General features: G+C 50.6%; 1 protein-coding gene across 1 annotated transcript; it reads right to left on the bottom strand.

Annotated features, from left to right (window-relative positions):
- Positions 1-661: 661 nt before the first annotated feature.
- Positions 662-14,306, bottom strand: LOC132581834 (emerin-like). The gene is made up of 9 exons (XM_060253250.1): positions 14,294-14,306; positions 11,587-11,676; positions 10,439-10,525; positions 9,040-9,120; positions 6,828-6,908; positions 5,683-5,763; positions 5,447-5,547; positions 3,498-3,550; positions 662-935 (listed from the first exon to the last, which is right to left on the bottom strand). Exons 1-9 carry the CDS (start codon positions 14,304-14,306, stop codon positions 674-676), a joined length of 849 nt encoding a protein of 282 aa, XP_060109233.1. The 3' UTR covers positions 662-673.
- Between the last annotated feature and the right edge of the window lie 522 nt (positions 14,307-14,828).

Here is a 14,828-nt window from a genome sequence, read left to right as displayed (position 1 = left end):
CCCCCGACTTTTAAAATCCTGGGTATGGCTCTGGCAGAGGTTGTCCTTGAAAGGGCAGTTGCTGTGAGAGCTCTTTCAGCCCCACCTGCCACACAGGGTTTGATTCCCCATTCCTCCAATTGCAGCTGCTGGAATGGCCTTGGGTCAGCCATAGCTCTCATAGAAGTTTTCCTTGAAAGGGCAGCTGCTGTCAGAGCTCTCTCAGCCCCACCTGCCTCACAGGGTGTCTGTTGGGGGGAGGGGGGAAGGTAAAGGAGATTGTAAGCCGCTCTGAGATTCAGAGTGTAGGGCAGGATATAAATCCAATATCATCATCTTCTTCTATTTTCAGAGCCACCAGCTTTCGCCCCTACCCCAGAAAATCCGCATGCCCTGCAGTGAAAGGGAAAGGGCGTCCCCTGTCTTTTTAAAAAGCCCCCCTACTTTTAACATCCTGGGTACGGCTCTGGCCATTGCCGATCCGAGTAGACGGTACTGACCACCATGGAACAACGCTCCGATTCTATATAAGGCAGCTTCCTATGTACATACATACCCCACCACCCGTTCCCCTCGACACCTTTCCGTTTTTAGGTTAGATGAACCAGAAGGCACTTGGTGACGGCCCCATATAAACATCCGGGGCTCTCGAGGCCTCCGGATTTAGACAGAAGATACGACGGAGGTTGAGGCATTACTGCCGAAGGTACTTCACAAAGGGGTTGTCATCTGCGTTGCCCTGCAAGAAGTAATAGGTGAAGGCCAAGAAACCAGCCAACAAGACGAACAGCAAGAGTTGCGGCCAGAGGGGTAGGTAACGCTTGGTTCCTTTATCGCCGCCCAGATCCTTTTTGGGGGCCTGGAGCTCAGGACGAATCGCCCGGCGAGGTTCCACCCCCAGCGAGGACGGGCCGGACGATTTCCGATGGAAGACGGTCTGGTAGGAACCGCTGTCTCTGCAATTATTATTATTATTATTAATTTTTTATTTATTTGTATCCCGCCCTCCCCGCCTGGGCAGGCTCAGGGCGGCTAACAACATTCAATAGGACATCATATAAATACAATAATTAAAACACATTAAACACATAAAACACATTAAAATTATAAAACAGCATAAATTTTTTTAAAACAACACTAATCCAGCATATATAGTCTATAACATATATAATCTATAGTTTAATGGCAATTCCAGAGTGCAGATGTAGTTTAATTTTATTTATTTTAAAACATATTTGATGCATTGCCAGCTTCAAGAGGGGATTGGATCAACATATGGAGCAGAGGTCCTTCAGTGGCTATTAGTCACAGCGTATTGTTGGAACTCTCTGTCTGGGGCAAGTGATGCTCTGCATTCTTGGTGCTTTGAGGGGGGGGCAAAGTGGAAGGGCTTCTAGCCCCACGGATGGACCTCCTGATGGCACCTGGGTTTTTTGGCCACTGTGTGACACAGAGTGTTGGACTGGATGGGCCGCTGGCCTGATCCAACATGGCTTCTCTTATGGGAAGCCATGTTGGATCAGGCCAGCGGCCCATCCAGTCCAACACTTTGTGTCACACAGTGGGCAAAAAACCCTGTGCCATCAGGAGGCCCACCAGTGGGGCCAGAACTCCAGAAGCCCTCTCACTGCTCCTCCCCCACCCCGCACCAAGAATACAGAGCATCACTGCCCCAGACAGAAGATCGTAAGAGAAACCATGTTGGATCAGGCCAACGGCACATCCAGTCTAACACTCCGTGTCACACAGCGGCCAAAACCCAGGGGCTGGGAACTGGAAGGCCACGATGTGAGACAGGCGGATGGTGGACTCACTAGATCAGGGATGTCAAACTCATCTGTTGTGAGGGCCGGATCTGACATAAATGAGACCTCGTTGGGCCAGGCCACATTGAGTTGGGCCGAACTCTATCAGGCCAGGCCATGCGTGTACCTATTTCAGATTAGGCAGCAGAGATATAAACTTTATAAAGGACACAGACAAACACAATTAAATTTTTTTAAAAAAAACAAACAAACAACTTAAACATGCTTAAAATGTTAGCACTTGTTGGTCTTAAAGGTGCTTTCTTTGTATCTCTCCCCTGGGATCCAGGGAACTGGGCAAAGGAATCTCTGGCTCTTTCCTTCCTTCCTGGGAGGGAGAAGATTCAGCCAATAGAAGGAAGAGAGGCTTGGCTCAGGAGCTCCGCTGTGCGATTAAGGGAGCCTGGAAAAACAAGTTCTCCCTCTCTTCCTCCCCAAGGGAGGAGCCTCAGTCAACGGAGAAAATAGAGGTTTTGCTCCTGGGCAACTGAGCAAGCCTGGCAAAGCAAGCTGTGATGTAGAAGGAAGCAAGATATAGGGAGAAGGAAGCAGATGAGAGCCAGTTGTTCAGGGGCAACATCCGGGGGCCTGATTCGGCCCCTGGACTGCGTGTTTGACACCCTTGCATTAGATGGACCACTTGACTCATCCACTAAGACTCTTCCGATGTCCTTATGTAGGCTTCAGCTTCTCTGCCCTGTCATTGGCCCTCCAGAGGAACCGGCTCACTGTGTGAAACAGGATGCTGGACTAGATGGACCCTCAGTGGTCTCATCCAGCAGGGCTCTTCTGATGCTCTTCTCAGAGTAAGGCCTTGGCCTCTCTGCCCTGTTGTTGGCCCTCCAGAGGAACTGGCTCACTGTGTGAAACAGGATGCTGAACTAGGTGGACCCTCCCTGGATTGATCCAGCAGGGCTCTTCTTACGTCCTTATGAAGGTCCCGGCCTCTTATGTCCTATTGTTGGCCCTCCAGAGGAACTGGCTGGCCCCTGTGTGAGACAGGAGGCTGGACTAGATGGACCCTCCCTGGTCTGACCCAGCAGGGCTCTGCTGATGTTCTTCTCAGGGGAAGGCCTCGGCCTCTCTGCCCTGTTGTTGGCCCTCCAGAGGAACTGGTTGGCCACTGTGTGAGACAGGAGGCTGGACTGGATGGACCCTCCCTGGTCTGACCCAGCAGGGCTCTGCTGATGTTCTTCTCAGGGGAAGGCCTCGGCCTCTCTGCCCTGTTGTTGGCCCTCCAGAGGAACTGGCTGGCCACTGTGTGAGACAGGAGGCTGGACTGGATGGACCCTCCCTGGTCTGACCCAGCAGGGCTCTTCTGATGCTCTTCTCAGGGGAAGGCCTCGGCCTCTCTGCCCTGTTGTTGGCCCTCCAGAGGAACTGGTTGGCCTCTGTGTGAGACAGGATGCTGAACCAGATGGACCCTCACTGGTCTGATCTAGCAGGGCTCTTCGGATGTTCTTGTGACCAGTACATTTAAATGAGGTTTGTGCAGAAAAACATCCCAGTGCCCTGCTGGTCAGCTGCCCAGCTTCCATGCTTTGGAGGGCCATCTCTGCACTGTTTCTGTTGCACCAGAGGGAGCGAAACATTTGTGTGTTTTGGGTTTTAAGCTGGCTCCCAGCATGGGCTGTATTCAGCCTCCAAAAAACACTGCTACCAACTCCCAGGACTATCCTGTCTCCACGATACCGTGATATCTTCCCCACTCACCTCTCGGAAGCGACATCCCCCAAGCTGGAACTGTAGAGATACGGCTCTGAAATCTGAAAGGAAGAATGGGAGCTTTTCAACACAGAGAGCTCCCCCTCTATTATTTAGCTATTATCATTTAATTTATTCGTATCTGGCCTTTCTCCCCAGTAGGGGCTCCCTCACAGAGAGCCAGTTTTGGTGTAGTGATGAAGTGTGTGGACTCTTAGCTGGGAGAGCAGGGTTTGATTCCCCACTCCTCCACTTGCAGCTGCTGGAATGGCCTTGGGTCAGCCATAGCTCTCACAGGAGTTGTCCTTGAAAGGGCAGCTTCTGTCAGAGCTCTCTCAGCCCCACCCACCTGACAGGATGTCTGTTGTTGGGGAGGAAGGGAAAAGAGATTGTGAGCTGCTCTCTGATATTCAGAGTGAAGGGCAGGATATAAAAAACAATATCTGATCCTTAGAGAGCCAGTTGGGAGTAGTGGTTAAGTGTGCGGACTCTTATCTGGGAGAACGGGGTTTGATTCTCCACTCCTCCACTTGCAGCTGCTGGAACAGCCTTGGGTCAGCCATAGCTCTCACAAAGGTTGTACATGAAAGGGCAGCTTCTGTCACAGCTCTCTCAGCCCCACCCACCTCACAGGGTGTCTGTTGTTGGGGAGGAAGGGAAAAGAGATTGTGAGCTGCTCTCTGATATTCAGAGTGAAGGGCAGGATATAAAAACTATATCTGATCCTTAGAGAGACAGTTGGGAGTAGTGGTTAATTGTGCGGACTCTTATCTGGGAGAACTGGGTTTGATTCCCCACTCCTCCACTTGCAGCTGATGGAATGGCCTTGGGTCAGCCATACCTCTCGCACAGGTTGTCCTTGAAAGGCAGCTTCTGGGAGAGCTCTCTCAGCCCCACCTACCTCACAGGGTGTCTGTTGTGGCAGGGGAAAGGTAAAGGAGATTATAGGCCCCTCTGATGCGTTGAGATTCAGAGTAAAGAGCGGGGTATAAATCCAATAACTACTACTTCTTCTTACATCACTCTCCGCTGTTTTATCCTCATGACAACCCGGTGAGGTATACTAGGCTGAGAGCGGGGGACTGCCATAAGGTCTCCCAGCGAGCTTCCATGGCGGAGTGGGGATTCAAGCTCTAGTCTCCCAGATACTAGATCCTCGGGTCTCCCAGATACACTCTTCACCGCTATGAAGAAGAAGAATAAAAGAATTGCAGATTTATACCCCCCTCTTCTGCCTGAATCAGAGTGGCTTACAATCTCTCATATCTTCCTCCCCCACAACAGACACCCTGTGAGGTGGGTGGGGCTGAGAGAGCTCTGACAGAAGCTGCCCTTTCAAGGACAACTCCTGCGAGAGCTATGGCTTACCCAAGTCCATTCCAGCAGCTGCAAGTGGAGAAGTGGGGAATCAAACCAGTTTCTTCCAGATAAGAGTGCACACACTTAACCACTACACCAAACTGGCTCTCAGAAGAAGACTGCAGATTCTCTCTAAATCAGAGTCTCAGAGTGGCCTAACATCTCCTTTCCCTTCCTCCCCCACAACAGACACACTGTGAGGTGGGTGGGGCTGAGAGAGCTCTGACAGAAGCTGCCCTTTCAAGGACAACTCCTATGAGAGCTCTGGCTGACCCAAGGCCATTCCAGCAGGTGCAAGTGGAGGAGTGGGGAATCAAACCCGGTTCTCCCAGATAAGAGAGCTCTGGCTGACCCAAGGCCATTCCAGCAGGTGCAAGTGGAGGAGGAGGGAATCAAACCTGGTTCTCCCAGATAAGAGAGCTCTGGCTGACCCAAGGCCATTCCAGCAGCTGCAAGTGGAGGAGTGGGGAATCAAACCCGGTTCTCCCAGATAAGAGTCCACACACTTAGCCACTACACCAAACTGCCAACCTAGCTCTCCAGGCTGCTTGGCAGGAAACCCATCCGTGTGCTCCCGATGGATGCGGGGGCTCACTTACCGGCTGGCGGGCACTCACTCCCCCTAGATTGGACCTGCCGCCTATCGAAGATTCGTAACGGTAGGAAGAGGTGGGGCCTTCGGATGAGTTGACTTCCCAGTCTGAGGAGAAAGAGAGAGAGATGCTCACCAATAGTTTGTAAGGTTGAAAAAGACAGGGTGTAATTATTGACCTTGCTTTCCTTCCAGGGGTGCCCGAGTCTAACTGGGCCAGAGCCCCGAATTCCAGGATTTTACCTTTTGTTTTATACGTATAACGTCCTTCATGGCGAGGGAAACTGTAGTCGTGACTCAGGTAGGACTTTGTATGGCTGGGTTCTGGGGTAACACAGGGGGAAAAAGGGCTGCATTAGAAAAAGAATCCTTAACTTCCTGACAATTTAGGATGCATTCATAAAAGCAGCAGATCTCAAGCCCGAGGGGTTATTATTTTATTCGCTGAAAACATTTTTGAAAACTTTTTCTTGATCTGGGCCTCCACATTCAAAATTAAGTATTAAAAATTAGCACTCGTAAAACATACTACATAAGAACAGAAGCGAAGCCATGTTGGATCAGGCCAATGGCCCATCCAGTCCAACACTCTGTGTCACACAGTAGCCAAAAAACCCAGGCACCATCAAGAGGTCCATCAGTGGGGCAAGGACACTAGAAGTCCTCCCACTGTTGCCCCCCCAAGAGCCAAGAATACAGAGCATCACTGACCTAGACTTAAGAACATAAGAGGAGCCATGTTGGATCGGGCCAATGGCCCATCCAGTGCAACACTCTGTGTCACCCAGTGGCCAAAAAAAACCCCCAGGTGCCATCAGGAGGTCCACCAGTGGGGTCAGGACACTATAAGTCCTCTCACTGTTTCCCCCCAAGCACCAAAAATACAGAGCATCACTGCCCCAGACATAAGAACATAAGAGAACCCATGTTGGATCAGGCCAATGGCCCATCCAGTCCAACATTCTGTGCCACACAGTGGCCAAAACACCCAGGCACCATCAGGAGGTCCATCAGTGGGGCCAGGACACTAGAAGCCCTCCCACTGTTGCCTCCCCCAAGCACCAAGAATACAGAGCATCACTGCCCCAGACAGAGTTCCATCTATACCCTGTGGCTAATAGCCACTGATGGACCTCTGCTCCATATGCTTATCCAATCCCTTCTTGAAGCTGGCTATGCTTGTGGCTGCCACCACCTCCTGTGGCAGTGAATACTGTCCATTTAGCGATTATATTATTGATATGTGTTGGCCAAGTTTGGCATTCTCTCTTAATGAATGGAATACTGTTCTCCCCCAAATAAAAATACCCTGCCCTTCAATATTCAGCTGGGACGGCTTCCATCCCATAAGCCTCCTCCCATTCACCCAAAGCCCCGCTCTCCCTTACCTTCATTTCCATAGTCAGCATATTCCTCATTTCTTGCAGAGTCGTAGCTTTCCTCTAAATACGTCTTTGTGGAGCCAAGAGCTGGAAGAAGCAGAATAATTAGGGAGAATTTGCTTTGGTACTTTATTCCACCCCCCCCCCCCCGAAATAACAGCTAACAACATAATGGAAGATAGATCCAAGGAGGCAGCCGTGTTGGTCTGAAGTAGGAGAACAAAACAGGAGTCGATTGCACCTTTAAGACCAACTTAAGTTTTATTCAGAACGTCAGCTTTCGTGTGCTCTCTAAGCACACTTCCTCAGACGAGGAATCCGGCGCAGTGAGCAAAGCCGTACAGAGCTGAACAGAGCCACACAGAGCTGGTAGGCAGTGGCCCGGAATGCAAAACGGTGCAGATTTAAGCACCAATGACAGTGAAGTAAAACCATCTAGTATGCAGTGATCGAGAATGTAAAGGTGCAAATATAAGCTTCAATGACAGAACAGTAAAATTAAAAAATTGAGCAAACCTTTGATCTGAGTAGCAGGAGCATGCGAAAGCGACAAAACAGTCGTATGTCAAAATGTGAGAGTATCTGTCAAGGACTCTATTGCTATGAACCTGGGCCAAAAGGAAGGGATTACTACGTTTCCCCACCCAACTAACCCACCTTTAAACATGCGACAGACATATAGTTTGTCATTAGGAGAAAAATAATGGAAGTTGACTTGTGGTGACCCTTGTAGCGTTTCCAAGGCAAGATGCGTTCAGAGACGGCTTGCCACGGCCTGCCTCTGCGTAGCAACCCCGGACCTCTTCAGGGGTCTTTCATCCAAGTACTAAGCCAGGGCTGATCCCGTTTCGTGACCCAGATCAGACAAACTCAGGCTCACCTGGGCCATCCCGGTCAAGCCAAGAGACTCACGGAGGGGGTTTGCCGTTGCCTGCCTCTGCGTAGCAACCCTGGACTTCCTCGGTGGTCTCCCATCAAACTACTAACGACGGCTGGCCCTGCTTAATATCTGAGATCCGACGGGATCAAGCTAGCCTGGGGCCACTCAGGTCAGGGGAGAGAGAAACGGAGGGGGTTTGCCCTTGCCTGGCTCTGCACTGCAACCTTCGACTGGTCTCTCACCCAGGGGTGGGATTCTAGCAGGAGCTCCTTTGCATATTAGGCCACACTCCCCTGATGTAGCCTATCCTCCAAGAGCTTACAGGGCTCGTCATACAGGGCCTACTGTAAGCTCCAGGAGGATTGGCTACATCAGGGGTGGAATTCTAGCAGGAGCTCCTTTGCATATTAGGCCACACCATGATGTAGCCAATCCTCCAAGAGCTTACAAGGCTCTTTTTTTGAAAGCTCTTGGAAGATTGGCTGCATCAAGGGTGTGTGGTCTAATATGCAAAGGAGCACCTGCTAGAATTCCACCCCTGTTTTCACCTAAGTACTAACCAAAGCCAATCCTGTTTAGCTTCCCATATACCAGGGATGGCCAACGGTAGCTCTCCAGATTTTTTTTTTGCCTACAACTCCCATCAACCCCAGCCAGCATGGCCAATGGCTGGGGCTGATGGGAGTTGTAGGCAAAAAAAACATCTGGAGAGCTACCGTTGGCCATCCCTGCCATATACAGGTGAATTTTGTCCCTGTGATGTTCCAACATTTCCATCCCAAGCACATATCCTCCTCTAGAGCCAGTCTGGTGTAGTGGTTAAGTGTGCGGACTCTTATCTGGGAGAACCGGGTTTGATTCCCCACTCCTCCACTTGCAGCTGCTGGAATGGTCTTGGGTCAGCCATAGCTCTGGCAGAGGTTGTCCTTGAAAGGGTGGTTGAAAGAGCCAGTTTGGTGTAGTAGTTAAGTGTGTGGACTCTTATCTGGGAGAACCGGGTTTGATTCCCCACTCCTCCACTGGCAGCTCTGGAATGGCCTTCGGTCAGCCACAGCTTTCACAGGAGCTGTCCTCAGAAGGGCAGCTGCTGTGAGAGCCCTCTCAGCCCCACCCACCTCACAGGGTGTCTGTTGTGGGGAAGGAAGATAAAGGAGATTGTGAGGCGCTCTGAGACTCTGAAATTCGGAATGGAGGGCAGGATATAAATCCAATATCATCTTCTTCTCTTGCGCCCAAGATTCTTCCCCCCACCCCCGTCCAGCGCTTTCCAATGCCTCTAACTCGCCGCCACCCCCCCCCCCCCGGCTGAGCTACAGTTTCCTGAAAAGTATCCATCACCTTCTCTGCCGTAGTTGAAATCTTCCCTGCTCCGAGGACTCACAAAGGTCTCCCGCGTGTAGCTGCGGCTACTCCTTGGCTCTGTGAGGGCACAAACACAGGGGAATGATTAGGTTTCAGTGCAGGCCGGAGATACCTTTTCCCAGGGGTCGTTTTGTAGAAAAAGAGGTGCCGGAGGTCATTAAGCACAACTCGTTTGCATATGCCACATGCCCTTGACGACACAGGCAGGTGGACTAAATTCTATCAGCTCAGCATCTGCCTTAAAGTGCTTCCTGAATTAGAATGGTCATCATAAAGCATTACTCCCCGTCATGCTTTTTCAATGACTTTCTCCTCGTGAGGAAGATTTCCATCTGTCTGCTTTATTTATTTTTATTTTTTAAATTTATTTCGACGATTTCTATTCCGCCCAAGGCCAGAAAGGGCTCAAGATGGCTAACAACATTATAAAAGCAGTATAAATAACAATTAAAACGTCTCTTATCAATAAAACAATACAATTTAATCCTAAACAGTTCTAGGTGGTGGCTCCGTTGGGCACATGTTATATAAGATTAACAACCTGGCACAGTAAAAAAGGTAGTTTAATATTACGGCAAAGATGGCACCGCAGCATAGGTCAGGCCAATGGAATGGAACGCCCAACAGAGTAGGACGTTTTGGTTATTTCCCCATTTTTTTTTTTTGTGGGGGAAAATATTAGAAAGTTTGTCAAATCTTAAGAGTTCAGTGAAATTCTCACCAGGGGTTTGAACAATGGAGCCCAGAAGCAATTATGGCGGAGGGGAGGTAAGAAAGAAAAGAGCACAATAAAATTTAGAGGTTCCGGAGAACATAAGAGAAGCCATGTTGGATCAGGCCAGTGGCCCATCCAGTCCAACACTCTGTGTCACACAGTGGCCAAAAAACCCAGGGGCCATCAGGAGGTCCACCAGTGGGGCTAGAAGCCCTCCCACTGTGCCCTCCCCAAGCACCAAGAATACAGAGCATCACTGCCCCAGACATAAGAACATAAGAGAAGCCATGTTGGATCGGGCCAATGGCCCATCCAGTCCAACACTCTGTGTCATATAAGAACATAAGAGAAGCCACTGGATCAGGCCAGTGGCCCGTCCAGTCCAACGCTTTGTGTCACATAAGAGAAGACATGTTGGATCAGGCCAGTGGCCCATCCGGTCCAACACTTTGTGTCACATAAGAACATAAGAGAAGCCATGTTGGATCAGTCCAGTGGCCCATCCAGTCCAACACTCTGTGTCACACTGTGGCTAATAGCCACTGATGGACCTCTGCTCCATATTTTTATCCATCCCCTCTTGGGCAGGAGCTCCACGCCTGTGAGCTCCTGCCCAAAATGAGGTCTGTCTTTTCCCCACGTTGGCCAGATTCTCCTCACCTGTGTGGGCCTCTGATCTTCCAGGATACTTTGTCCGCTCCGTCTCGTACTCGTAGATTTTCTTTTCATAAAGCTTCCGGGTTGTTCCTGGAGGGGCAGAATCCGTGTGTGCGTGTGTGTTCAATCTAAGGTGACAGATTGTTTCTAGCCCCCCCACCAGCTCCCAATTCCTCTCAAATGCTCCGCTTCCAGCTGGGACTACCTTCAGCAATCTCCACTTTATTTATACCTCACTTTTCTACCCAGTGGGGAGCTGTAAGAACATAAGAGAAGCCATGTTGGATCAGGCCAATGGCCCATCCAGTTCAACATTCTGTGTCACACAGTGGCCAAAAAACCCAGGTGACCATCAGGAGGACACTAGAAACCCTCCCACTGTTGTCCCCCCAAGCACCAAGAATACAGAGCATCACTGCCCCAGACATAAGAACCTAAGAGAAGGCATGTTGGATCAGGCCAATAGCCCATCCAGTCCAACACTCTGCGTCACACAGTGGCCAAAAACCCCCCAGGTGCCATCAGGAGGTCCACCAGTGGGGCCAGGACACTAGAAGCCCTCCCACTATTGCCCCCGCAGGCACTAAGAATACAGAGCTTCACTGCCCCAGACAGAGAGTTCCAACAATAAGCTGTGGCTAACAGCCACTGATGGACCTCTGCTCCAGATGTTTATCCCAGGGGTGGAATTCTAGCTGGAGCTCCTTTGCATATTAGGCCACGCCCCCGATGTAGCCAATCCTCTAAGAGCTTATCAAAAAGAGCCTTGTAAGCTCTTGGGAGGATTGGCTACATCAGGGGTGCGTGGCCTAATATGCAAAGGAGCGCCTGCTAGAATCCCACGTCTGGCAGCAGCCATGTTGCGGTTGCACCCGCCACGCTGTGTCAGAATTCCAAAGGTGCCCACAGGCTCACAAGAGTTGGGGTATTCTATAAATCAGGGGGCGAAGGTGTTTCCTGACCTCCATTTCTTTACCTGTGCAACAGGAATGGGAATTATATGAATTCTAGGGAAGCTCCTAGTATCGATCAGGGAAAGCAATATTACTGCTCCAGCCCTGGTATCGTTACTTTGCTTTTGTTCCCGGCTTGAACCGCACTTCCCAAACAAAATTTGTTTCTCCCCCAAGAAAACTGTATTACGCTCATACCAACAACTGGCCCGTGAGGGATGGCGTACTTCTTCAAGCGAGCGATCAGTTCTTTATCCGTTAGCCCGCTGTACTCGTCCATGATGCAGCCTACAAAAAGGCAAAAAGAAAAAGGGTTACTGCCCGTTCTCTTCCTTCTACGATCCCCCAACCTACATAAATCAGGGTTGTCAAACTCATTTGTTATGAGGGCCGGAACTGACATAAATGAGACCTTGCTAGGCCGGGCCGTATTGGGCCGGGCCATGTGTGTACCTATTTAAGATTAGGTAGCAGAGATATGTACTTTTAAAAGGACACAAACAGGAGTAAAGTTCTTTTTTTAAAAAAACCAAACCCTTAATATAGAACACGCTTAAAACATTAGCACTTGTTGGTCTTAAAGGTGCTTTCTTTGTATTTCTCCCATGGGATCCAGAGAACCGGACAAAGGAAACCCTGGCTCCTTCCCTCCCTCTTCAGGGGACCAGGAGGGGGAGGAGCCTCAACCAATGGTGAAAACTGAGGTTTTGCTCTGTAGCTCCTGTGCAATTGAGCAAACCTCGCAAAGCAAGCTGAGATGCAGAAGGAAGTGAAAGGGAGGGAGAAGCAAGCAGACAAGAGCCAGTTGCTCAGGGGCCTGATAGAAGCCCTTCAGGGGCCTGATTTGGACCCCGGGCCTCATGTTTGATACCCCTGACATAAATTAAGTTTTAAGACAGGGCTGACCAAACTTCCTTAATGTAAGAGCCCCATAGAATAAACACCAGATGTCTGAGAGCTGCAAGACATGAACGCCAGATGTTTGAGGGAAGGAAGGAAGGAAGGAAGGAAGGAAGGAAGGAAGGAAGGAAGGAAGGAAGGAAGGAAGGAAGGAAGGAAGGAAGGAAGGAAGGAAGGAAGGAAGGCAAATAGATGGGGGAGAAAGGAGGGAGAGAGGTGGAAATAAAGCAACTTTAACTTTAAATGCATTCTCCAAGCCACGAGCTGGATTGGCTTGGCAAAGTGATTTAAAGAGACAAATACCCGTATTTTTCGGACTATAAGGTGCTCTGGTCCATAGGACGCACCTTCCTTCTGGGCGGCGATCCACTGCCTCCGCCTCCGATCCCAGCGCTTCCCCCGTGCCTGCCTGGCTGGCTCCACCTTCTTCCAGCAAGCCAGGCAGATAGGAACAGAGGAACATGCTTTTTCCGCGCCTGCGTGCCTGGCTGGGAGACAAGCAGCAAGATTGCTCCCTGCGAAGTGCTGGGTTTGCGGTGGGGGCAGAGGGAGTGATCTCGCCCTTGTCTGCCAGCCAGGCACGCAGGCACGGAAAAAGCATGTTCCTCTGTTCCTATCTGCCTGGCTTCAGCTGCAGCTTATAGCAGGGGCTTATAGCAGGAGGCTCCGATCCCAGCCCTTGCTATCAGCAGCAGCTGAAGCCAGGCAGTCAGGAAGAGAGGAAGCACCCGCCCCCTCCGCAAACCCAGCGCTTCGCAAGCGCTGGCTGTGGAGCGGGCGGCGTGCTTTCTCCCTGCCTGTTTGCATGGCTTCAGCTCTGATGCTTAAAGCAAGCGCTGGGATCGGAGGGCGGAGGGAGCGATCCTGGCGCTTGCTGTAGCGTCAGAGCTGGAGCCAGGCAGGCGCGGGAAGCGCCGGACTGAGGCAGCGGATCCCCCCCCCAGGAAGGTACGTATGGTACCTTCGCTCCATAAGATGCACACACTTTCCCCCCCACTTTTTTTGGGAGGGGGGAAGTGCGTCTTATGGTGCGAAAAAGACGGTACCTTCTCCAAGCTGGCCAGCAAGGCAATGGAGGCTTCGAGAGCGACACAATACGTGTGAAAGAGCCACATGTGGCTCCCGTTTGGCCACCCGTTTTAAGATGTCGGATCACCATATCAGCAGCAAGCAGAACAAATGCCTTCGAAGTCACACAGCAAGCTATCAACCAGATAGGTTGCCCGTGGCTCTCTGTAAAGATTCACGACACTAGGGATGATCTCACCATAGCAAAATGTGCAAAATCAAGGCAGGCTCTCACCAACCCAGCTACAAAGGGGACAACCATCGCAGAGTCTCAGACCAGAACTTAAGACAAGAGGAGCATGACATGGGTGGGAATTAACAACGAAGGGGACCATTGTCCAATGCTTGAGACAGAAGTCCAAAATTGCCTTACTGGGAGATGTTTTGCTTGTTGCTAACTTGCCAGTGACCATCAGTGGATTGGGCAGAGCTGGGCGGTGCAGATATAATCCAGTCCTTTACTGATACCACAATCCTACACAGACTGCCAAAGTACATAGGAGGGGCCTATGTTTTCCTAAGGTACCTGCCAAGCAGTGAGGGGGGGAGGCCCATTGGCTTATGCTGCAGCTGAATTCGAAGCCTTTCTCCTGCCCACGTAGTCCTCCTCTGATGGAAGAAACCTGAAAAAAGGATCTACGGTTTGGAAGTTCTAGACTGATCTTGCGTGAGGCTGAGAAAAGATTTAGAAGCCTCATCACCTGGACGACCGAGGGCCTTAGACTTTTTGGTTTTATCAGCCTTGCTTCCACTTCCTGCTAAGTTGGGAGTGTCACAGAAGAAGTGAAAGTACCAAATCTGCTTTTTCGTTTTTGGCATCCTGCCAGACAAAGAGTCCCACAGAAGAAAAAAAGATGTAGGCTACAGAGATGGAGTAAGAAAGCCCCCCAAAGTAGCACTTTTTAATTCCTTGCTGGACGCTGCGCTACTAGCTTACACAGTGGATCCATGACGGACCACGTGAACACATGAAGCTGCCTTATACTGAATGAGACTGGCAGTCCATCAAGGTCGGTATTGTCTACTCAGACTGGCAGCCGCTCTACAGGGTTTCAGGCTGAGGTCTTTCCCATCACCACCTCCTGGACCTTTGAACTGGAGATGCCAAGGATTGAACCTGAGACCTTCTGCATGCCGAGTGGATGCTCTACCACTGAGCCAGGGTCTCAGGTCAAGGTCTTCCCCATTCCCTCCTGCCTGGTCCTTTCAACTGGAGATGCCAGGGATTGAACCTGGGACCTTCTGCATGCCAAGCAGAGGCTCTGCCACTGAGCCAGGGTCTCAGGTCAAGGTCTCTCCCATTTCCTCCTGCTTGGTCCTTTGAACTGGAGATGTCGGGGATTGAACGTGGGACCTTCTGCATGCCAACCAGAGCCTCTGCCACTGAGCCAGGGTCTCAGGTCAAGGTCTTTCTTATCACCTCCTGCCTGGTCCTTTTAACTGGAGATCATAGAATCATAGAGTTGGAAGGG

Source organism: Heteronotia binoei, chromosome 13 (genome assembly GCF_032191835.1).
Source record: "Heteronotia binoei isolate CCM8104 ecotype False Entrance Well chromosome 13, APGP_CSIRO_Hbin_v1, whole genome shotgun sequence".
Taxonomy (NCBI): Eukaryota; Metazoa; Chordata; class Lepidosauria; order Squamata; family Gekkonidae; genus Heteronotia; species Heteronotia binoei.
This window is presented reverse-complemented; position numbering and strand designations above follow the sequence as displayed.

Excerpts from the sequence above, each read along its gene's own strand:
- LOC132581834 (XM_060253250.1), bottom strand. Across the intron at positions 5,764-6,827 it reads TGCTGACTATGGAAATGAAG|AACCCAGCCATACAAAGTCC; the intron begins GTAAGGGAGAGC and ends GTGTTACCCCAG. Across the intron at positions 5,548-5,682 it reads TTATACGTATAAAACAAAAG|ACTGGGAAGTCAACTCATCC; the intron begins GTAAAATCCTGG and ends CTTTCTCCTCAG.